We start from the raw sequence: 26,176 nt of genomic DNA, 5'->3' as shown, positions 1-26,176 counted from the left end.
AAAGTAAGATTGTACCCTAAAAATGGCATGGAAGTTTGTTGAGAGCCCTCTGACATGGATATATTTTTTTCTTTTTGTGGTTAAGAAAAAAAAACTTAAATGATGTGACCGCTCTTCTTAAACAAGATACATCATGGTTGAGATTAGTGCTGCTCACCAGAAATATATGTAATTTAATGTTTTCAAATAGCCATATTTTTAAAATTTAAGTAAATTTAATATATTTAACCAAATATACCCAAAGCATTATTTTGACATATAAGATACATTATAACATGTATCTTATAAAAGACATAAGACATTTTTTCATACTAAGTCATCCCAATTATTTACATTTGTAGCACATTTCAATTCAAATGCTAAATTCCTACTAGAAACAATTGCTCTGTAATTAGATTTAATAAAATTCACAGTTGAAAAAGTAGTTATGTATAGTCAAGCTGTTCCAAACACATTAAGTCTTCCAAAACTGAAGTGCATCCATTTTTAATTAAAAGACAAATATTAAAACTTAGTTCCTTTAGCTACATTTCAAGGGCTCAAGTAGCCACATGTGACTAGAGGCTACCATATTAGATAAGCACAAGTAAGTCTAGACGGCCCTTTCTAACAGTTAACCTGTCCATCTATAATGAGGAAAGAGGACTATGCAATACTAAAACATCCTCTGTTGAATTTTTAACAATAATTATCTTCTTAATAATTATGCTTGATTACATTTTGACATATTTCCATTAAATATAAGGAGGAAACTTGTCTAGGGTCCCATATAAGGCAAAAGAAAATTTATGACTAGATGTATTTATAGGCCTTTTATTTTTGCCCTGAATAAAAGGAGTCAAAACATCCCTCCCTTCCCTTAAATACAACCTTCACCAATGTATCAATGATCAGCCAGTTGTGCTCCCTTACAAGTAGTCAATAAAATCTGTTTTTGTCTCTAATTATGGAATGGGCTAATTATTAGTTCTAGGACTCATTCAACTTAAGCATCTCACCTTCCAACAGAGATTTGAAACAGAACAGGTAATAACTGGTAGTACAGTCATCCCTTGGTAGCTGCGAGGAATTGGTTCCAGGACTTTCCACAGATACCAAAACCCATGGATGCTCAAATCCCTATATAAAATGGCACAGTATTTGCACATAACCTGTGCCTATCTTCTTACATACTTTAAGTCTCATCTCTGGAATACTTATAATCCCTAATACTATGTAAATAGTTGTTATACTCTATTGTCTAGGGGAATAATGACAAGAAAAAAGTTTCTTGTACATGTTCAATATGGATGCAATTTTTTTCCCAAATATTTTCAATCTTTTGTTGACTCAATGGATATGGAACCCACAAGTACCAAAGGCTGACTATATATTTAATAAAGAATAATGGAAGGATAAAATCCTGGTCTCTGTCTCTGCGTCCTGAAATAATTATTTTATTGCAATGAAATTTTGACAGACTCTAAGACAGGAAAGTTTGCATGTGGAATTTTTCAAGTATCACAAAGAATGAGAAGACTTTTGACAAGCAGAGATGAGGATGGAAAGCATTCCTGATGGAAGAAAGCAAATAAAGGTCTTGCTAGGTTTATCTGGAGAGAAATGAGTAGTTCAGTTTTAATCAGTTATAAGACTCCTTAGTTAAGACTGAGAAGTTAGCTTGGGGTCACAGCATAGAGGTGCTTAATTTTCATTCTGGTGTCAGAAGTTGGAAACCACTAAAGCTTTCACACAGATAATTTAATCAGAGCAGTACATCAAGAGGACTAATATAAGAATATTAAAAGTAGACTAGGCTGAACACAGTTGTGTATGCCCATAATCCCAGCACTGGTTTGTTTTTTTGTTTGTTTTGAGATGGAGCCTCACTCTGTAAGCTCAGGCTAGAGTGCAGTGGCTCGATCTCGGCACACTGCCACCTCCACCCCCAGGGTCCCAGTTCAAGCAATTCTCCTACCTCAGCCTCCCAAGTAGCTCGGATTGTAGGCATGATCTACCATGTCCAGCTAATTTTTGTATTTTTTAGTAGAGACAGGGTTTCACCATGTTGGCCAGTCTGGTCTTGAACTCTTGACCTCATGATCCACCCGCCTCAGCCTCCCAAAGTGCTGGGATTATAGGCGTGAGCCACCATGCCCAGCCAATCCCAGCACTTTAAGTAAATCACTTGAGCTCAGGAGTTAGAGACCAGCATAGGTAACATGGTGAAACCCTGTCTCTACAAAATATCAAAAATTAGCCAGGTGTGTGGTGGTGTGCACCTGTAGTCCCAGCTACTCAGGAGGCTGAGGTGGGAGGATCACTTGAGCCTGGGAGGTTGGGGCTGCAGTAAACTGTGATTATGCCACTATACTTCAGCCTGGCCGATAGAACAAGACTCTGTATCAAAAAAAAAAAAAAAAAAGAACTGACTAGATTACAACAAGGAGAGCCTCAAGTAAGTCAGACCAGAACCACTTATGAATGTTAAAAGAGCTCAGATTTAGGCAATAAGCCTTGGTTTCTATGATGCTAAGGGAAAAGAAGATACCTTTAGGCCAGGCCTGGTGGCTCACGTTTGTAATCCCAGCACTTTGAGAGATTGAGGCAGGCAGATCACCTGAGGTCAAGAGTTCAAGACCTGCCTGGCTAACATGGTGAAACCCCATCTCTACTGAAAATACAAAAATTAGCTAGGTGCAGTGGTGCAAGCCTGTAGTCTCAGCTACTCAGGAGGCTGAGGCAGGAGAATTGCTTGAACCCGGGAGGTAGAGGTTGTAATGAGCCAAGATCACACCACTACACTCCAGCCCGGATGTCTGTTTCAAAATGAGAATATAAATTAAAAGATAAAAACAAAAAAAGAAGATCCCTTTAAAGGTAAAACCCAAATAATTAAACAATTCTTTGGCTGTAGAGAACTAAGAAGTTGTCAAAAATGATAAAACTTATGAGAGGTCAGGACTAGAAGTATATATGAGTCATCTACATAGAAACTAACTGAAATTTTAATAGTGCACATTTAATCAGAAAAGAATAGTAGTAGGCCCTAGTTTCAAGCCCTATGAAGACTCTGGGAGGGATGCAGCTATTTAGAGGTCACTGGCTCCTCTGGGGCAGAGGTGCAAATTACAGGTATATGGGAAAACCTAGATGCTAGGTAAAATTAGGACTGACTCTAAGGCCAGGCGTGGTGGCTCACACCTGTAATCCAAGCACTTTGGAGGCCAAGGTGGGCAGATCACCTGAGGTCGGGAGTTCAAGATTGACTCTCAACTGGGGGTGATTTTTGTCCCTCATCTCCCTGAAGTGGGATATTTGGCTACGTTAGACATTTTTGGTTTCAAATGGGGTGGGTTAAAGGGCACTACTTGCATCTAGCAGGTAGAGGGTAGGGTTCCTGTTAATCAGCTTGCAATGCATAGGCCCACCCCCAAGAAAAATTTACCCAGCCTAAAATGTTAATAGTGCTATGGTTGAGAAACTCCAATTTAAGATCTAAACAGATAGTGAGAAAATAAGACAAAAAAGAATAATGGATAGAAGGTATAGGAGCAGGAGAACTCCACAATAAATCTGTTGAATCAAAGGAAATTAAGAACAGATAGACAGATTAGACATGGTGAGAACGAATATCTTTTCCTGAGGAAGAAGAAAGAAGAATGACAAAGTTAAGGGCTCTGCTTAGTAGAAAGATGAGAAGTTGAAAGCCTACTGAGTGTAGCAAACCACCAAGGGACACAGTGACATATGTAACAAACCTGCACATCTTGCACATGTACCCCAGAACTTAAAATTAAAAAAAAAAAAAAGTCTACTGAAATGACTAGGTTTAATTGCAGCTCTTAGGCAAGATGTTTGGGCCTAAGAGCTGGGGTGCACTTTATTCATAAAGACTTTCTCAAAGATTGCTTTTAGCATCAAAATTCTGTAGCCCCCCCCCTTTTTTTATGTTAAAGAGATGGGTCTTGCTCTTTTGCTCAGGCTGGAGTACAGCGGCAAAAATCAGAGCTAAGTGCAGCCTCAAACTCCTGGGCTCAAGCAATCATGCTCCCTCAGCCTCCTGAGTAGCTGGGATTACAGGCATGAGCAACTGCACCTGGGCCAAACCTCCTTTTCAGTAAGTGTTAACACTGCTTACAATGAGGGAACAAGGGTGGGAAATGTCAGGAATGGAAACAATTTGCTTGATCCTTTGCTGTGAAGAGAACAAACTACACAAACCTGTTTCTTCTTAAGCTTTTACTCCAACAGTTTAGTGACTTACACCTGTCGCACAAACTTGAACGGCATGACATAGACTTGTTTTGCTGCTTATTTTTGCTGTAACCTCTTTGTCCGATTGGACATTTTCTTATTGTTTTGAAACTTTGCTTTGGGCCAATCAAAATTATAAAATTTTGCTAAATTAGAAAAAGTGTAGTACATAACGAACCAAATGTTTAAGAAAATTTGGGCTGGGCACAGGGGCTCATGCTTATTTTATCCTACTCACTTATGTATGCCAACAAAATTCCTTATTAAGTCAGTTTGAGCTGAGTTTTCTGTCTCTGGGAGGCCAAGGAGGGAGGACTGCTTGAGCCCAGGAGTTAGAGACCAGCCTGAGCAACACAGGGGAGACCTCATCTCTACAAAAAATTTTAGAAAACAAAAACTCGGCAACATTATTCTTTGCATCTTAAAGGGGATGGAGGATACTTCTGTTGTTAAGTAAAACAAAATGCAATAAAATAAAAAATTAATGTTGATTGTCAGAAAAGTCACTTTTGAATGGTTCTTATCCATATTTATCAATAACAAAATATCCACATTAAATATTGCCAGTCTTTAATGATAATAATTATGAGCAGAGAATTATCTAAGAAAGCACAAGGGCCAAAGCAGTTTGATCCTCATATGGCAAAATGGTTTTCTGTCTCCAGACAATAATCTTAAACACTAAGGCTAAGATTTGTCCTCTAAAGTACTTGTAAGGAAAAAATAACAAGTAGGGGGTAACAGAACAGGAGGAGGGAGGAAAGGAGGGGGAGAGGGAGAATATATAAAAATATCCCTTTCACAGTTTCTGAAAACACCTTGAACCTCATGTATCTTAATGTATTCCAAACATCTAGAATATCTGTTGAAAGAATGATATCAACATGTAATTTGAAGATTAAGTAGACTTAAGACTCCATTAGGAAATCTAAGAGATTTCCTAAATATTCCTAGAATAGATTCTAAAAGATGGTTTTATGACATGCTTTAAAACTGGGATCACTGGCCAATATCAACATTATAGAATTTTCAGTTAAACACAAACAGGAGGGCCAGGCACAGTGGCTCATGCCTGTAATCGCAACACTTTGAGAGGCTGAGGCAGGTGGATCACCTAAGATCAGGAATTCAAGACCAACCTGGCCAACATGGCGAAACCCTGTCTCCACTAAAAATACAAAAAATTAGCCGGGCATGGTGGCACATCCTTGTGATCCCAGGTACTCAGGAGGCTGAGGCATGATAATTGCTTGAAACTGGGAGGCAGAGGTTGCAGTGAGCCAAGATCACGCCACTGTATTCCAGCCTGGGTGACAGAGTGAGACTCTGTCTCAAAAAACACAAAACGAAACAAACAAACAAAACCACACACAAACAAGAGGACCAGTGATGATGGGTAGGGGAAGGGTGTTGCTCACAAGTACTTTTAAAACTTACATAAGCAAAAATCAGGCTTAGAGATCCAACACTTCGTTTAATTCAGGGCTTTAAATTCCACTTGTACCATTTCCAAACCCAATTTCAAATCCCTTCAAGATTTGTTAGAAAAAATAACATTACTTTTACCTTCCGTACAGGACCGTGACATTCAGACTCTAACATCGTTGTGTCATTATCACCAGATGGACACATCACAGTTATGCCATTCTGAACAGCTCTCAAATTACCTGGATGCACATATTTTTAGAATAGTATAATTAAAACATTTCATCCTACTTACCCAGAATTTGATTTTAATTTTCCTTCCAGGTCAGACACTATGAAAACAAAGAAACTAATTTTTTGATGCATCATTTAACTTTGGAATATTCTTAGTTAGGGAATAACTACTGTAAAATATTTCTCATTCAAAAGTTACCACCTTTGCTCTCTTTTTGTTATTTTTGCTTGTTCTGGTCAGCATGAAGTATAGCTGACATCATGGCTCACCCACCAAAATCTGTTATCTGACCCCATGCTATTGCAGCTCTCCATTTTATAGACTGACCTCAGCTCCAGAGGTGGGTTTTTTTTTTTTTTTTTTGGGAGACAGGGTCTGGCTTTGACACCCCAGGCTGGAGTGTAGTTGTATGATCTTGGCTCACTGCAACCTCCACCTCCAAAGTTCAAGCAATTCGCCTGCCTCAGCCTCCCAAGTAGCTGGAATGACAGGCACCCACCACCACACCTGGCTAATTTTTGTATTTTTAGTAGAGATGGGGTTTCACCATGTTGGCCAGGCTGGTCTTGAACTCATGACCTTCAGTGATCTGCCCTCCTCGGCCTCCCAAAGTGCTGGGATGGCAGGCATGAGCCACCATGCCTGGCCAGGCCTGTAAATTTCAACATGAGTTTTGGAGAGGGCAAACATTCAAACCATAGCATAAGTTACCTAATGCAATTTAGATTGCTGACAAAACCCAGTTATCACTAAACATGTACTAAGCACATACCATGTACTAAGCACTAAGAACATAAGGATGACTAAAACATACTATCTATCCTCAGGTATTACATGCCAAGCCTAGAGGTGGGTTTTCATTAGGCCAAGCCAATCAGGGTAATTGTATCTCAACATCAGTAACTCATTTAGGAAGACCAGACCTAAGCCAGTGTAGGGCTTCTAAGGGAAAGATGCTGCCTTTCCTTTCCAATTGGAAACAGACAAAACACAGAGAGGGGAACTAAGATATCAGACACTCAAAATAGCTTCCAAGGGAAACAAGGATAAGAAATGCAATAAGTCTGACTCTGAGGTGAGGAGAACAAACTATGCAATCTTGTTAATTCTTTTCATGGAAATATTTCATTTATTATTATTATTATTCGTGAAGATTAACTAGAGTGTGAGCCCCGATCAAGCCATGCCTAAAAGATTGGCCTATCTTTAGACTATTGATTATGTATGTCAACAAAATTCCTTATTAAGTCAGTTTGAGCTGAGTTTTCTGTCATTTGCAACATGGAACATCCTGATGCATGAAACCTAATTGACTGACTCAATTCTCTCTAGTCATTGTCTATAGGTTCTAATTAGTGGCCGAAGAACAAGAGAGACAAATCAAAAATGAGTTGCTATCTTCTTAACTGACCCAAACTAATAAAATCCTGTCCACTTACATATTATAGGGACTTACAGTTAGGCTTCTACCACCTATCAATCCCTTGACTGATTCTCTAGCTAAATTGTACTCTGAGGTTGAGGCTAGAAGAGAACAAGGAACATCAAGGAATAGCCGTGAGCACAGGAGGGTACGACAAAACACTGTCAAAGAATGCATGAACAAAAGCTCAAATTTTTAATCTGTATGTCAGAACACAGCCCCAATGTATCTATGTTTCCTCACTTCAACAAGGAAAGGAAGAAAATAGTGAGAAAAGCTGTAAGTACAGGACTACCTTCCCTTTTCTGCTTCCTGTCAGTGATTATTAAGTAGGAAAAGCATGTATGGTAAAATTCTAAAGTGACCCTCAATTTGCTGACTCTAAGTTAGTAAGTGATGATAGTGCCATTATTAATAATTAAAGAGGAAGAATTTAAAATCTGGGGACCAGGCTGCGTGCACTGGCTTAAGCCTGCAATCCCATCACTTTGGGAGGCCAAGGCAGGAGGATTCCTTAAGCCCAGAGGTTTGAGACCAGCCGTGGCGAGATCCCATCTCTACCAAACAAAATGAAATAAAACAAACAAAGAAACAAAAACTTAGCTGGGCATGGTGGCAAACATCTGTGGTCCCAGCTACTTAAGAAGCTGAGGCAAGAGGATGGCTTGAGCCCAGGTCAAGGCTGCAGTGAGCCATGTTTATGCCATTGTACTCCAGCCTGAGCAACATAGGAAGACTGTCTCAAAAAAAGAAATAAAATCTGGGGACTAAAAGGGGGGATTCAGTTTTTACATGGCTGTATTTGGAATGCCTATGTGATGTTTAAGCAAAAACATTTAATAGAGTTGCATAAACATGCCTGAGGCCTGGGTACATTTGAATTGAAAAATGAGACAAGAGGGCTGAGTTCCGTGGCTCACATCTGTAATCCCAGCACTTTGAGAGGCTGAGGAGGCCGGATCACCTGGGATCGAGAGTTTGGGATCAGCCTGACCAACATGGAGAAACCCTGTCTCTACTAAAAAATACAATTAGCTGGGCATGGGGGCTCCTTCCTGTAATCCCAGCGACTCGGGAGGCTGAGGCAGGAGAATCTCTTGAACCCAGGAGGTAGAGGTTTCAGTGAGCTGAGATCGCGCCATTGCACTCCAGCCTGGGGCAACAAGAGTGAAACTCCATCTCAAAAAAAAGAACACCGCTTCCAACCTTTTCCATGTCATGATATATAGAAAATGATCAATGTATGGCCACCTGCATAAATGGGAAGGCTGTTCCCAGCTCATTGCTGTAAGAGCTGAGGGGACACTTGTTCAGTAAGACTGTGCTTTGAAGCATGATTGGTAAACTCTGGAGTAAGTGAGAAAAAAAAAAGAGGCTTAAGGATGTAATTCAGAGAATTATCAACATCTAAAGGGAGGAAGATAAAGAGATATCTGTAAGGAACAGAGAGATGGCATGGTTACGAGAGGTGTCATAAAAGCCTAGGAAGTATGACAAGGGTCCAACTTTGAAAAATATTTTTACATGAATGACCCTGTGATACCTCCAAACACTACAAAACTCATCTTTCCTCAGAAACCCATTCTTCATCTGTGTCCCAGGTCTGTCAGCCTGGATATTATCCAGCAAGTATCCTGTAAGCCACCAAACTTATATCCCTGTGTTATTAACCCAGCATGTTTTCATATTTTACAGACCTACCCATTCTACTCTTGTAATTTCTTTTAACTTTCCCCTTCTCTTTCCTTCTATCACGTTATGTTATTTTCCCCCTACTACTGCAACAACCCAGCTGGTCTCCTCCCTTCTCTGGTCTCTACTCCCCTTTCCTTCAACTCACTTACATAATATTGGCAGATTAATCACCCAGAGGCACACTCTTCACTCAAAAAACCCTCGCTGGCTCCCCACTGATTATACTATTATTATTAAGTCCTAAGTATCTAGACTTCAAGGGTTAAATGATGTGAACCTGGTCTACCTTTCTAAATTATTTTCCACATTCCTGTTTAATCCAACCAAATCTTTAATCACATGGAATTATGAGTTGGCTAAATACCTTCACATTCATGTTGCTTCCTCCATCCAAATGCCTTTCCATCCTAAATATACATAGGTAAGCCTTATTATTTTCTCCAATATCCAGCTCAAATGATACTTATTCTGTAAAATATGTATATGCCAAACAGATCAGGTGGTTCTGCCTTCTTCATCTCCTTAAAGTTCACTTTAGCTTCTTTCAAGGCATATTTTTACTTTATATACCAATTGTTTATTTCTCCTATGAGATAGCAAACTGCTGATTTACTTTTTGATTTGCAATTATGAATTCATGTTTATATAACAGCCTAAATATTTTTAAAACTCAATATAATATAGTGAAGCTTTTAATGAGGTGGGGAAAGGGTAAACTTCAAGGATAAGGGTAGTAATCTTTTATGGCTAAAAACTTCAACTTATCCCCCCCGCACCCCCCCACCACCAAATGGCTCATGCCTGCAGCACTTTGGGAGGCCAAGGCCGGCAGATCACCTGAGGTCAGAATTTGTGACCGGCCTGGCCAAAATGGTGAAACCCCGTCTCTACTAAAAATACAAAAATTAGCGTGGCGTGCACCTGTAATCCCAGCTACTCAGGAGGCTGGGGAAGGAGAATCGCTGGAACCCTGGAGGCAGAGGCTGCATTAAGCCAAGATCACACCACTGCACTCCAGCCTGGGTGACAGAGCAAGATCCCATCTCAATGCAACAACAAAAAACTTCAACTTATAAGAAAAAAAATTAAACATTATCCATTTCTTGTGGAGACTTCATATGTGGGTAGGGGTATGATGAAAACCAGGAACATTTAAAAATTCACTTTTTAATCTTTTATGTACTCTAACATTTTGTCAAACTATTTTTCCAATAAGAAAACTTCAAGATAAATAGTACTTTTACCATTTAATTGTAAAGTTTAAGGAAAAAAAATTATTTCCATTGAGATTTCACTCCAGAAAAAGAAAATATCCCTATATATTTTATAGCTCACATACATTTGCAATTTCCCTTGGGCATAGTGTCACCTGCAGATGGCAAATGCAAACCACATTGTTTCTGAAAATATTGCTAAGTGCAAAAGAACAGCCACGGTGGCACCATCCAAACTTTCCCCTATACATTAGATTACTAATAGACAACATATAAACAGAATCTCAAGTAATATAACAAACTGATTCTTAATGAAGGTGTGGATATTGGCCTAACTTTTCATAGATAGGGTGCTTTCTTAAACTAGGAATAAGAGAACAACACCTTGATTACATTCTTACCTTTGTTTTTCATAGCCTAGTCCTTTTCAAGGCCAAGGCTACCCTAGCATTCTTTTAAAACATACTCTAGTTAAAACAGTAATTTTTTCCTACTGTAGCTCTTTATAATGAGCCTTCAAATGTTCAAATCTCTCCAATTCAAAAACTCAAAACAACCTCTCCTACTCCTCCAAAAAGTCTATCTTCATGTTAAAGCCCATCCTCTTTACTAACAAAGTTCTTCAAAGAATGGTTTACATTCACTGCACTCAAATTCCATTACTTCTCAATTTACAACAATCTGGTTTGTGCCCCATCACAATGGCAACTAAAAAAAGCTTCTGGAAAAGCAAAAATTCTCACATTCCCAACATAATCCTCTCTCCCCATTCTTTAACCTACTTAAGTGCTCTGCAGTATGTGATACTCTTGATTTCCTTCTAAAAGAAGAATCTATCTTCCTGGGCTTCTATTACATTATTTTTCCTTTTTCTCTACCTCTGATTACCTCTTAACTATTTTTTTCTACTTTTACTGAGGAGGTTTTGTTTCTTAGAATTCTGTCCTTAAGCTTTTCTCTTCCTGCTCTGTAGACTTTCCTGGGTGTTTTCATTTATTCTCATGGCTTCAAGTACCTTTTACATGCTGTTAATTCCTAATTTGTAATACATGTCCAAAATGAGTTCTGTCTCCTGTTTTCAATCCAACTATTAGATAATTTCCAAGTAGCTCATTCATTCTACCAAAGTCTATCAATTCTGCCACAAAAATGTTATATATCCACATCCTTTCTGTACTCACTGTATTAGTTTTGGTCCTAATAATTTATCTCCTAGACTACAGCATTCAGTGTCCTTACTTTGTCCTAACTACAGCAGAGCAGCATCTTAACCCATCCTCTAAATAGTAAGCAGCGATTTTTTTACCTATTATAAAATCTGGGGCTGGGTGTGGTGGCTACTGCCTGTAATCCCAATACTGGGAGGCTGAGGTAGGCAGGTCACCAGTCTGGAGTTCAAGACCAGCCTGGCCAACAGGGCGAAACCCTGTCTCTATGAAAAATACAAAAATTAGACACATATGGTGGGGCATGCCTGTAATCCCAACTACTCAGGTGGCTGAGGCATGAGAATCACTTGAACCTGGGAGGCAGAAGTTGTGGTAAGCAGAGATTACGCCACTATACTCCAGCCTGGTCAACAGGGTGAGACTCTGTCTCAAAAAAGAAATAAAATAAAATAGAATGAAATCTGACTATGCTTCCTATATAAAGCTCCTGTACACAAATAAAAGTATACAAATTCGTATACAATTTGTTGTATACAAATCAACAGCACTGCTATTCAAGGTAACTCATGACCTATAGCTATCATATCTTCCATTATTCTCCAAGTATCTTAAAAATGTATTTCTAAAAAAAAAAGAGTAGATATAAATATTTCATACTTTGGATGTTTGTTTATTCTTCTTCCTGAAATGCCCTCCAGTGTGGCCTTACATATTTTCTCCACTGATCTCCATTGCCTTTCCCACAGGAAGAGATGTAATTTTAGATAAACACAAACTGGAATATTCAAACACAGTAGGGAGGCCAAGGCAGGTGGATCATCTGAGGTCAGTAGTTGGAGATCAGCCTGACCAACATGGTAAAACCTGTCTCTACTAAAAAGAAAAAAATTAGCCAGACATGGTGGCGCATGCCTGTAATCCCAGCTACTCAGGGGGCTGAGACAGGAAAATTGCTTGAAACCAGGAGTCGCAGGTTGCAGTGAGCTGAGATTGCGCCATTGTACTTCAGTCTAGGCAATAAGAGTAAAACTCTGTCTGAAACAAACAAACAAAACCACACACAGAATAGTAGGGAGCTTTTATACTGAAAGCTGTGAAGAAGGATCCAAATGTCTCCCTCTTCCTCCTAATCTGTGTTGCAGTAAAACAGCTTGAAAATTTGTTCTGCTAGGGAGATACCTCTGCTCTTGGGTAGCCAAGTTGAAACCAGGGCACATCCTGGAGGGAAGAAGACATGGACAAGGAATATTCATATCTGCCTTTAACCTAGGCCTAAATACATCAGTGTCGCAAGGTTTAGGCATGCTGTAGGCTAAACTCATATCATAAGTACCCTTCGTGCCACACATATCCCTTGACCCCCTTCAGGAAAACCAAACTGAGACAGGGAAAACGTTCCCTTCTGACAAGATATTAAGTCAAATGAATCTAAAAATATAAAAATTTAACCAGTTTTAGATATATAGGAACTATCATTAGGCTAGTTTTTCTAGCCAAAGTTTCCTTAACTGTTAACTCATATATCTGTAACTTCACTTCTTTACCTGTAGAATCTCTATGTATCTTTCTCTTATTCTTTCCTACTTTTCTAATCTACATAGGTGTCATGTAAGTTAAAGCAACACTTCCCAGATCTGCTCAGAACTTGGTAGTATGGGCTCTGGCAGCAACAGGGGTGTGTGTGTGTGTGTGTGTGTGTGTGTGTGTGTGTGTGTGTATGTGTGTGTAATTGCATGTATATTACACACATATGTGTGTATATAATTTATATATAACATATAAATAATATTTATATATGTAGTATACATATATCATACCAATGCACATAATTTACATGAAAGGAAATTGGGTGTGAACTGTATAATTTTCTTTCTTTTAAATATAACGAGTCCCTATAGGTATAAAGCAGACAATTTCTAACAATGTGCTTCAGTGATTATTTGTAACCTGGAATTTACTAGTTATAATTATTGGTATTTCCCAGATATTTAACATTTAAGATGACCATAGCATTTTCATATACGTATAAGTTTAGAAGTCAATTTCTCAGTAACAGTTGTTAATTTGTTAATTTCTTACCTGAGGGAGGTAGAATTTGTAAAGGTGAAATATTTTTCACAGTCTGTAAATGTTGTAATTCTTGATAATTAAATGCTAATTGGTGGTGATGTGGTGGTATTACACATGAAGGTGTGGTCTGATGAACAAGGGTAGTATTAGTAGAGGTTGTGTCTTTCACAGAATATTCTCTCTGTTAAAACAAAATCAAATAAAGTTATCACTTCATTTTAACCACGCAAGAAGTACACTTAAGAGAACAGAAACACAAGAGGCAAGAATATAATTTAATACTACCTTTTAAAAATACCATTATTATTTAAACCACACAAATCTATAATGTATAGTTATTCCTTTTTTGCAGATGAGGAAACTAGGGTTTAAAAGGATTAAATAACTTGGCCATTATATGGCTTACAAGAGGTAGAGTAAGTCAAAGCCTATGATTTTAGTTATGAGTATGCATGTACATATTTTACATGAGTATACATGTATATTAAACAATGCTATTCACTTTTAAAAGCTTTCCTGTAATTACTAAAAAACAAACAAAACAAACCCCTGAGCTTTTCTAGCAAATCTAGAGACCAATTCATTTACTTTAGCTCTTTTTCCTTACTGTATTATAGAGATAAGGGGAGAAATTTTAAATTATATTATGGTCAACCCAAAAGATTATCAATAAATTCTAATTCAATATTCAGGTAATTATTAAGTAAAAGCTGTAGTGTAATAATAGCTAACATTTACTTAACATTTACTATTTGTGAGGTACCAGGGTAAGTCCTTTACATAGTTTTTCTTTAATTCTCTCAATAATCCTATGAGTTAGGTATCTTTGTCTCTACTTACATTTTCAATAGGACTTAGAAATAATAGAAGCAGCTTACCTAAAATCTCACCCCTAGTCTGTGGCAAGCGAAGTCACAGTACCAAAGCCCAGTAACTTTATCTACTAAGCTCTGAGTTGTAGATAGTACAGAGATAAATAAGACAGTCTTTCTCCTTTGTCTAACAAGGTGTTGGGGTGAGTGAGTAGGCAGGCAAGTGTATGAATAACATCTATGTAAATGTTAATAAAACAAATGCCATAGAAATGTTTATCCCGGGCCGGGCGCGGTGGCTCAAGCCTGTAATCCCAGCACTTTGGGAGGCTGAGGTGGGTGGATCACAAGGTCAAGAGATCGAGACCATCTTGATCAACATGGTGAAACCCCGTCTCTACTGAAAATACAAAAATTAGCTGGGCATGGTGGCGCATGCCTGTAATCCCAGCTACTCAGGAGGCTGAGGCAGGAGAATTGCCTGAACCCAGGAGGCGGAGGTTGCGGTGAGCCGAGATCACGCCATTGCACTCTAGCCTGGGTAACAAGAGCGAAACTCCGTCTCAAAAAAAAAGAGAAATGTTTATCCCAATAATATACACCCAGGCTGAAGCTTAAGGCCTAATGCTCAGGTCTAAATCAGGCAAAAAAAAAATCACTTTCTGAACTACACAAATATATACTTTCATACATGAACCTATGGATTAATATGTACTATCTATATATACTATCTTTTACCATAAATAGGTATTTTTCTTCTCAGTGAGTGAAAGTGAAAAAATTTTGACCAAAAATAGAACACAGAGGTGGCATTCTTCACGCTATGTATTAAGATGAAAATGCTTCCAGAGTTTCTTCATAACTTGACATAATTTTTTGATTCCACTAATACACCTTGGCAAGACAGATCATCTATATCTTCTTCCCATTCAAAAAGGAATGGGAAGGAAGGCCAGGCATGGTGGCTCATGCCTGTAATCCCAGCACTTTGGGAGGCTGAAGTGGGCAGGTCACCTGAAGTCTGGAGTTCAAGACCAGCCTGGCCAACATGGTGAAACTCCCAATTCTACTAAAAATACAAAAATTAGCTTGGTGTGGAGGTGTGTGCATATAGTTCAGTCCCAGCTAAGAATTGCTTGAACTAGAAAGGAAGAGGTTGCAGTGAGCCAAGATCATGCCACTGTACTCCAGCCTGAGTGACAGAGCAAGACTCTGTCTCAAAAAAATGTATATATATATATATAATAGTATTAATACTAATATATTAATATAATTATATATTATATAATGTAATATATAGTATATAATGCATATATGTATTATATGTTATATATTATATATAATGTATATATAACAGTGTAATATATAGTATGTATAATACATAGTATATGTTACATATGTGATGTATAATATACATTGTATATAGTATAATATATATTACACATTATACATTAATATATACTATATTAACAGAAAATATATGTAATTTCACTTATGTGTACAAAGCCCTCTCTGTTATATACTCCAAGCCATCTAATTCCTTATAAATACCCTCAGCTTCCATATTTCTCTGAATGTATTTGCTGTGCTTTTCTTTGCTTCTCTTCATACTATTATTTTAAAAAATAACTCCCTAATCTATATGTAAACCATTTCTTCCCCTGTTCTTTAAAGCCCATTTTAAGCTTTACCTGTGTGATGCCTGTCCTTTCTTCATGCAGTATACATTCTTTCTTCATTCTCTAAAAGTAATTATATAGATTATAGCATTAATCATTATCTCTCAACCATGTGATTATATTTCTTTTTCACAAATTCGAGCTCTTTCAAAACAATATTTGTTATTGTATTTCTCTAACTTAGTTGGATGTTAAATAAATACTTCTGTTTGAGAGGAGTACAAACAGAAAAAAATTATATGAGGATGACAACTTGAGCTAGTAAAAACATAGATGTGCTAAAATAGATTGCTGGCAATTATAAGTTTTATCTGTAGAAACCTTAGCTACCATTCACCTACCATCTTTGGAGAAATTTCACTTAACTGTACGCAAAGTTCTGTACACTCACTTGGGATACCAAGGCCATCCCTCTGTATTCAGACTCTCAGAGATAAGCTGTAGCTTCCAGAATTTGTTCTACTTATCTACTTGGCTTATATAACAGTTATATCTTATTGAGAAATGAAGCCAAATAGTTTCCCTATTTGGTCTTCTTCAGAAAGAAATCATTGAACATTTAGTTGATAAGCTAAAACAAGTGACAACTTTCTTCATGCAAATAAAACTGAAAACAATTTTAAAGAAAGCTACTACTATACCCACAAGTTATAACATACATACTTTTAAAATTCAGAGGTACAAATAATTAACTTACCTTTACATTCTCTTTAGAAGGAGAATCATTTGTTTCTGCAAATGTATACACATACACATTTTAATATTTGTTAGCTTACAAAATAACCAAGTTATAATTTTTCCATATTAGAAATACAGTGGGGCCTGGGCATGGTGGCTGACGCCTGTAATCACTGCACTTTGGGAGGCGAGGTGGGTGGATCATGGGGTCAGGAGATCGAGACCATCCTGGCTAACACAGTGAAACAGCATCTCTACTAAAAATACAAAAATTAGCTGAGCGTGATGGCCCATGCCTGTAGTCCCAGCCTCTTGGGAGGCTGAGGCAGGAGAAACACTTGAACCTGGGAGGCAGAGGTTTCAGTGAGCCAAGATCATACCACTGCACTCCAGCCTGGGCAACAATGCAAGACTCTTGTCTCAAAAAAAAAAAAAAAAATACAGTGGTGATTTCAAGAAAATGCCTTTAATACCAACCTCTCCTTATAGTCACAGGTTTTTGCCTTCTTTGAGTCAGCTAAAATTTCTAAAGGGATAACTGGTTTCAAGATGTTTCATTTTCCCATCGTGTAATAAATATCCACTCACAAATTTCAATTTACATTATGTTTAGGCAAAAAAGTGCAGTACGTTACTTAACAGTAAAGAGCTTGAATAAGTAACACTTTAAAAAGGAGTATGTTATAACAGAGATAAGGTTTTAAACAAGCAGCATCCATTATGCTAAAATCATCTTTTATCAAGTAGCCATAAATAGAGCCCTAAGAGGCTTAATTTTTTTTGAGACGGAGTTTCGCTCTTGTTACCCAGGCTGGAGTGCAATGGCGCATTCTCGGCTCACCACAACCTCTGCCTCCTGGGTTCAAATGATTCTCCTGTCTCAGCCTCCCAAGTAGCTGGGATTTCAAGCATGTGCCACCATGCCCAGCTAATTTTTTTTGTATTTAGTAGTGACAGGGTTTCACCATGTTGGCCAGGATGGTCTTGATCTCTTGACCTCATGATCCACCCGCCTCGGCCTCCCAAAGTGCTGGGATTACAGGCGTGAGCCACCGCGCCCGGCAGAGGCTTAATTTTTAAACATTAACAATTTACTATAAGAGAAAGGGATGTCATTTATCTGAGAGGATACAGTCTTTTATTAAAAGCAAAGCTATTTTAGTTCTGTGGAAAGGTCTGCTCTGCTTACTAAGCCCTAATAAAGATTCTATCTGTTACTTCTAAGCTATTTGGCAGCCTCAGCTATACAGCAACAAATGGGTTTTATAGTATCTCCTCTGCCTTTAGAAATATTGTGCAGCTGACACTGGCAGTAGGAGTAGACATAAAAAGAGCTCTCTCCCTCAGGGTGCTGGTGGGTTTCTCTTTCTTTGTCCTGTAATTGTTTCTGACGCTCTCCTCCCCAGTCATAATCCTGGATCAGTAAGGTAAAGCACCAAACTGGTAGTAACTGCTTTGATCTGTCTCTCCACACCAGCTTTCATGACCATCTGTATATTTGTTTCAGGCTCCAGGACACCAAAGCTGGTCAACACCAAACATTATTCAAACTTAAAACAATCTAATTTTAATAGTTACCTTCTGCCTCCTGAAATGCCATCAGTTTCCACTGGATGTGTTACTGTTCTTTGCTCTCCTAAAATGTTTGATGCTGGACATTGTTAAAATTGCTAAATGCCACTCAATGACACCCTTTAATTTAAAGAATTCAAGTATTTAAAATGACATGAATCATCTTAAAGTCACTCAGCTAAGTATTATTTAAGTGTTGGGGGTTAGGCATAGGGGGAAGAGAAGGAGACAGACTGAAAAGATTGAGAATATAGACCAGCCTGGCCAACATGTTGAAACACCACCTCTAGTAAAAATACTAGCCAGATGTGGCAGCATGCATCTGTAGTCCCAGCTACTTGGGAGGCTGAGGCAGGAGAACTGCTTGAACCCAAAAGGCGGAGGTTGCAATGAGCTGAGATCGCACCACTGCACTCCAGCCTGGGTGACAGAGCCAGACACTGTCTCAAAATAATCATAATCATAAAGGGTAAATTATGGTTCAGTTTTGAACAAAAAAACCCAAAAACCAAAAAGACTTCATTAATATGATCATATATTTATATCTATACATCTAAATTATTTAAATATACACCTAAAACTACTTTATCCTAAAATATAAACTCTTAACTATAGTACAAATATGACATACCAGACTGGTGTTCTGCTAAAAAAAAATTCAAGGACATCACCTCAGTTTTCTAACATGTAAAACTAAGCTCAAAATTATTATAAACTTAGCACCTTAAAATCTAAAGATATTAGCAAAAGGCATCAAGGAATTTTAATTAAAAAAATAAAAATACCTACTATGTATGTCTCATAAAAGTCTCAGAATTTTGCTTCTCATTCTAATTTTACATAATTGACTTTTTAACAGCATAATAAGCTAAAACTACATAGATATGCTTATTCATGAGTTCCTGACCTTTGAAATTAAAAGATGAACACATATTTTCACTACTAACTTACAAGCGTGTATCAATTAGTGAAGCAGCTCTATCAGGGCTAGCAAACATCAATTAAAATTTACAACAAGGCTGGGCATGATAGCTCACACTTGTAATCCCAGCACTTTGGGAAGCCAAGGCAGGCTGATCAACTGAGGTCGGGAGTTCAAGATCAGCCTGGCCAGCATGGTAAAAACCCTATTGCTATCAAAAATACCAAAATTAGCTGGACGTGGTGGTGCAAACCTGTAATCCCAGCTACCAAGGAGGCTGAGGCACAAGAATCACTTAAACCCAGGAGGCAGAGGTTGCAGTGAGCCAAGATTGCACCACTGCACTCCAGCCTGGGCGACAGAGCAAGACACTGTTTCAAAATAATAATAAACAATAAATAAAAATCAATAACAATAATGACAACATATACTTTGTCAACTAACTTCTCCAGGGAACTATGACATGTACACACCTACCTTAAGAGGATCAAAGTGGATCATATACATATTACTAAACAAACGCATATTGTGGCTCATATTCTAATTTAATTATAAATGCTCTGATTTCACATTTCCCCCAAAAACTCAAAATAAAAATGACTAAGTTTTCATTTAAAGCTGTCAAAAAAAGTTAACCACAGGCCGGGCATGGTGGCTCATGCCTGTGATTCCAGCACTTTGGGAGGCCAACGCAGGCAGATCACCTGAAGTTGGGAGTTCAAGTCCAGCCTGGCCAACACAGTGAAACCCTTTCTCTACTAAAAATACAAAAATTAGCTTGATGAGGTGGCAGGTGCCTGTAATCCCAGCTAACTCGGGAGGCTGAGGCAGAGGTTGCAGTAAGTGGAGATCATGCCACTACACTCTAGCCTGTGTGAAACAGCAAGACTCTGTCTCAAAAACAAAAATGTAACCATAGAATTTTAAAAAGAGCTACAATCATAGAGATTTGATTAAAGAGTTTATTTAATACCTATCACCAATCAAAGCACTAAGATAGAGATACTAAATATTATCAACAAGACAATTTGAACTAAAAAACTTGAATAGGAACATATTAAAAAAATGGAATATGATGCCATATATAGCAGAAATAATTACTAAAGACTTTTAAATTAGGAAAAGAAATCACACTTTTGTTATAGAGGACAGATTATAGGCCAGGCTCGGCGACTCATGCCTATAATCCCAGCACTTTGGGAGGCCAAGGCAGGTGGATCACTTGAGGTCAGGAGTTCAAGACCAACCTGGCCAACAAGGTGAAAACCCGTCTCTACTAAAAATACAAAAAGTAACCAGGTATGGTGGTGCACGTCCCAGCTCCCTGGAAGGCTGAGGCATAAGAATTGCTTGAACCCAGAAGTCAGAGGTTGCAGTGAGCTGAGATTGAGCGACTGCCCTCCAGCTCTGCCAACAGAGTAAGACTCTGTCTCAAAAATATAATAAATTTATTAAAGTCTAAAATAATTTAATAAACACTAATCATTTATCTTAAGATTTCTAGCTTGAATGGCAAAGATTATTTAGAGACTTTCCTTGTATACTTTCTGCACTTACTAAATTATCTTCCTCTAAAAAGTTAAAATAAAATCTAGACTTCAACGTTTGTCAGTTTTCAAATCGTGCATGAAAAAAAATCATATCCTTGTCACATCTATACAAGACCTACAAATTTCTTTGTTCCTGTTTTGAAGTCACCCATAACTATGAAAGCTTTTTTTAAAAAAAGAAACAAATATTATTTAAAGAACTTATAAATTTCATTCTCTGGACATTACATTAAATCCAATAAAAAGCAAAAAGCGCAAAGGATGAAGTGACAAATTCACTTTACATCTTAAACAGCTAAAGAAAAACAGTGAATTGATGTCATGACCATTTAGTTTCTTTGTGTTTAACTGTGTAAAAATTGAAACTAAGTACACCAAAGCATTCTATTTCACACTAATCAAGTATCTGAGCTTATATTTAGACAGTTCCTGGAGCTATTTCCTATAAGGTTTTAATTAAAAGCACTCCTATTGATGTGTTCTTTTTGATTTTTTTTTTCTCAGTATCATTGTTAGTCACAGGATTAAAGCTGTTAGTTATATTCCTCCCTGTATATTACTCAAGGTAATCCCAAGGTTGTTGAGTATTAGAAAACTTTCAATAGCTTGTGTGTGCATACTAGCACAGCATAGCCAACCTAGGATACATACATTAGAATTGATTTCATTTTCAAGGCTTAGCTACATCTTTGATGTGACATTTAATAATTTTAGTTAATAAAAATTATTTTAAAATAGTTTATATTTATCTCAATGTTTAATTAATGTTCTTGACTTATCTGCATATGATGACAACAGTCAAAAAGACAAGTGATAAAAGTTGGCCAGGCATGGTGGCTCACACTTGTAATCTCAGAACTTTGGGAGGCGCCAACGCAGGTGGATCATGAGGTCACAAGTTCAAGACCAGCCAGGCCAACATGGTGAAACCTCGTCTCTACTAAAATACAAAAATTAGCCAGGAGTGGTGGTGTGCACCTGTAATCCCAGTTACTCAGAAGGCTGAAGCCAGAGAATTACCTGGACCCGGGAGGCGGAGGTTGCAGTGAGCTGAGATCTCACCACTGCACTCCAGCCTGGGCGACAGAGCAAGACTCCATCTCAAAAAAAAAAAAGATAAATGATAAAACCAAATTTCATTAAAGTTTGCAATGATGTGCTGCTTCTACTCCATAGAGCCCTCATTTTCATTTTACAAGGATTTGGGATTTCATTACAACTATCTTAAAACTGATTTAGTATCTTGTTTAAAACGAGAATTAAGTGAATTTCCTAGATTTTTAAATAAAACTTTCCTTGGAAATCAATGCTCCACCATGGGATCAATCCTACTTACCAAAGCAGAATTAAGGAGGTGAGGGTGATCTGGCTATGACCCCTGTCACCCAATGATCAAAGGGTTGATTCAGCTGATCCGGATGGCTAGGAAGGTATCCCCTTCCTCCCTCATCACTCCATGTATGTCCCTCCCAAAACTGTGTACTTGGTTGAAGAGGATCTTCTCTGATAGAGGACTGTCCATCAGTCAAGGGTATATGAGTAGCTGTGCTCCCCTGCTAGAACCTCCAAACAAGCTCTCAAAGCACAACTAAGTCTATATTTTTAAAAGTGCTTAAACTGAAGTATGGGGATGATGAAAGATAACCATTTAAGTAATGTGGAATAATAAATAGCTTCAGCACTACTTACAACACTCAAAGATTTTTCAGATATTAAACTTTAAACCATTTTCCATACCTAAACAGAATAATGATATTGTAGTAAACTCATAATACAGTATAAGGAGTCGATGTTTAAAAAACTCAGAAAAATTATAGCCCCATCTCTGACATAAAAATTATAAAAAACTGACTTATTAAAAAAATTGCCTATAGCCAAACTGCTATAAAAAAAATCCAGGAAGACAGATACTAAATGAAAACGACATTAAGAAAATATTACTAAAGACCAGGCATGGTCACTTATGCCTGTAATCCCAGCACTGGGAGGCTGAGGTGGTTGGATCATCTGAGGTCAGGAGTCTGAGACCAGCCTAGCTAACATGGTGAAACTCTAATTCTACCAAAAATACAAAAAAATAGCTGGATGTGGTGGCACATGCCTGTAATCCCCGCTACTTGTGAGGCTGAGGTTACAGTGAGTCAAGGTTGCACCGCTGCACTTCAGCCTGGGTGACAGAGTGAGATTCCATCTCAAAAAAAGAAAGAAAAAGAGAAAAGAAGAGAAGATTATTAAAGATCAATATCTTTCTATTAAAAGATAATTTTTCACGAAGCTCTCAGAAAAGTTTCCTCCATTAAAATTTGAAGAAATACAATTATATTCATATCTTCTGTCTTTAATAAATAATCAAAAGCCAATTATTAATCAAAACTTTTTTTTTTTTTGAGTCTAACTCTTGTCACCCATGCTGGAGGGCAGTGGCATGATCTTGGCTCACTGCAACCTCCAGCATCCTGGTTCAAGCAATTCTCCTGCCTCAGCCTCCCAGGTAGCTGGGACTACAAGTGTGCTCCACCACACCTGGCTAATTTTTTAGTAGAGACGGGATTTCACCATGTTGGCCAGGCTGCTCTTGAACTCCTGACGTCAAGTGATCCACCCACCTCAGCCTCCCAAAGTGCAGAGACTACAGAAATAAGCCACCTCACTCAGCCAAATAAATAACGAAATCCTATTATCTTCAATAAATAATCAAAAGCCTACTAATCAGAACTCTGGAATCCTGATATCCAACTGCAAGCTTCAGTTCTCGCCAAATCATAATTAATTTTAAAGCAAAAGAAATTTATAGGCCAGGAATGATAGCTCACACCTGTAATCCCAGCACTTTGGGAGGCTGAGGTGTGCGGATTATTTGAGCTCAGGAGTTCAAGACCAACCTGGGAAACATGATAAAACTCTGTACGTTTTTGTTGAAAAAAGTACTAAAATTAGCCCAGTGTGATGGCACATGCCTGCAGGCCCAGGTACTTGGCAGGCTGAGGTGGGAGGATGGCTTTAGCCCAGGAGGCAAAGGATGCAGTGAGCCGAGATTGTGCCACTGCATTGTAGCCTGGGCAACAGAGCCACACCCTGTCTCAAAAAAAAAAAAAAAAAAAAATCATACTTATATTTTCTTTTTTGTTTTTTTTGTTTTTGGTTTTTTTGAGACCGAGTTTCACTCTTGTTGCCCAGGCTGGAGTGCAATGGCACCATCTCAGCTCACTACAACCTCTGCCTCCAGGATTCAAGTGATTCTCCTGCGTCAGCCTCCTGAGTAGCTGGGATTACGGACATGTGCCAACCATGCCCAGCTAATTTTGTATTTTTAGTAGAGATTGGGTTTCTCCATGTTGGTGGTATTAAACTCTAGACCTCAGGTGATCCGCCCGCCTTGACCTCCCAAAGTACTGGGATTACAGGTGTAAGCCACCCTGCCCGGCCATTTTCCGTTGAGTTTTACTGATGTAGCAGATAAAGTTTTTGCTGATGTGCCTAATTTTCATAAATAAGATTTTCTTAGTAAACAGCCCCATTTTGCCCATGCTTGAAATTTTGACATAGAATTTGTCATCCATTCCTTGAGAACATTATTGTTATAAGAATAGTAGGTGCTTTAATTATTTTTATAGCAGATACTGCTATTGATACAATTTGTCTTGCTTAATTTTTCATAATTTTCAGGGTTTTTTATTTGCATTGTTGGTATTCCCAGGAAAGTAAAAAAATGTTCTTAGTTTACATGCTAGAAATTAGAGCCTTTAAATATTTTAATGGCTGCAACTGAAATTAACATTTAGAACATTAGAACATGTGGAGAAAGGCAAAAAAAATTAGAAAATTTAGTATTAAGCAAAGATATAATTTTTTCCCATTTGTCTTTGCATTTGCAATTTATAACATACATAAAGTGTTTTTCCAATAAAGTACAGTTTGTTCATAAAACAATTAAAATTTCAAAAATAAATAACTCACACTATCAGATTAGAAGACAAATTGACCTTGTGTCATGAATTGTGCACTATCCATATTGTAGGTTCAAATATAAAAACTTGCCACTTTATGCTGGGCGCAGTGGCTCACGTCTGTAATTCTAGCAGGAATTACAGGGAGGTCAAGGAAGGAGAATCAGCCGGTGTGGTGGCTCACGCCTGTAATCCCAGCACTTTGGGAGGCGGGTGGATCACGAGGTCAAGAGATCGAGACCATCCTGGTCAACATGGTGAAACCACGTCTCTACTAAAAATACAAAAAATTAGCTGGGCATGGTGGTGTGTGTCTGCAATCCCGGCTACTCGGGAGGCTGAGGCAGGAGAATTGCCTGAACCCAGGAGGCGGAGGGTGCGGTGAGCCGAGATTGCGCCATTGCACTCCAGCCTGGGTAACAAGAGTGAAACTCCCTCTCAAAAAAAAAAAAAAGGAAGGAGAATCAGTTGAGGTCAGGAGTTTAAGACCAGCCTGGCCAACATGGTGAAATCCAATCTCTATTGAATACACAAAAATTAGCATGGTGGCACATACTTGTAATCCCAGCTACTCAGGAGGGTGCAGTGGAAGGATCACTTGAACCAGGGAGGTGAAGGGTGCAGTAAGCCTCAGTCACATCACTGCAATCCAGCCTGGGCTACAGAGCCAGAATCTGTCTCAAAAAAAAAAAAAAAAACAAAAAACAAAAAACAAAAAACTTGCTACTTTGATTTTAACATTATATACTTTTAAATTCCTTTTAATTGAAACAGGTAACATTCGACAAAAATGTCAGTCATAAAATAAAAATTCAACACTGCAATGTTTTAAAATTGGATTCTGAGGCTTATTCTGATAGAATGTTAGGAAAATAGAGACTATATATCGCACCATTTTAAGAACACAAGTTACTGATAAACATTCTTTCCTCTAAGCAACATATAATAATATTGTATCAGAAACTGATAATTCATATTAAAATTAAGGTATTTATTGAAAACTCTGTATTATATAGTACTTTTCCTCTAATACTTGAGGTATTTATCGATTATAATTAGATAATTCAAACTAACAGGTACAACAAGAGTTTTATCCTACAAATAAAAGACAAACTGCTCTAATTTATTAGACAACAAATGCTTTATTAGATGAAATTACAAATGCTAATTACAGTTTAAAATACTAAATGCAGCTTAGGTTTTCTAGTATTGTTCTATGCTTAAGTCAAATATCCTGTATAATTAGAGCCCTACATTTTAAAATGTTCTAATATGACAAATTCCAAAAAAGTAAAAATTCTATTTATTCTCCCAAAATGTTTATCACTATATACTTTAGAAATGTAAAAACAAAACACAGCAATCAGCATCATATAAATGCAAACTAAACAGAAATAAGAGTGAAATAGAATGTAATGCAAGTCAGCAGACCCTACTAAGCACACTGAAAAAAGAGAGGAGGTCTTAATAATGCTAGGAATTCCTAATGTCAGAATATTCTCTGTGAGATGTTTCTTTAAAAAAAGAGAATTGAATTTCACAAGAAATA

At 37.8% G+C, this 26,176-nt stretch overlaps 1 protein-coding gene across 8 annotated transcripts in view; it reads right to left on the bottom strand.

The window, feature by feature from the left end:
• BRDT (bromodomain testis associated) overlaps nt 1-26,176 on the bottom strand; it is an 80,290-nt gene that overhangs the window by 14,710 nt on the left and 39,404 nt on the right. For all 8 annotated transcript variants that reach the window (XM_078332417.1, XM_078332416.1, XM_035252128.3 and 5 more), the window contains exons 13-16: nt 16,656-16,690; nt 15,971-16,021; nt 13,477-13,648; nt 5,803-5,903 (exon numbers count right to left, since the gene is read on the bottom strand). In XM_078332417.1, the coding sequence (XP_078188543.1) occupies nt 5,803-5,903; nt 13,477-13,648; nt 15,971-16,021; nt 16,656-16,690 (359 nt within the window). The remainder of the gene's footprint in view (nt 1-5,802; nt 5,904-13,476; nt 13,649-15,970; nt 16,022-16,655; nt 16,691-26,176) is intronic.

This window comes from Callithrix jacchus, chromosome 7 (genome assembly GCF_049354715.1).
Source record: "Callithrix jacchus isolate 240 chromosome 7, calJac240_pri, whole genome shotgun sequence".
In the NCBI taxonomy this organism is placed as follows: domain Eukaryota; kingdom Metazoa; phylum Chordata; class Mammalia; order Primates; family Cebidae; genus Callithrix; species Callithrix jacchus.
Note: the sequence above shows the minus strand (reverse complement) of the source record. Positions and strands in the feature narration are given on the sequence as shown.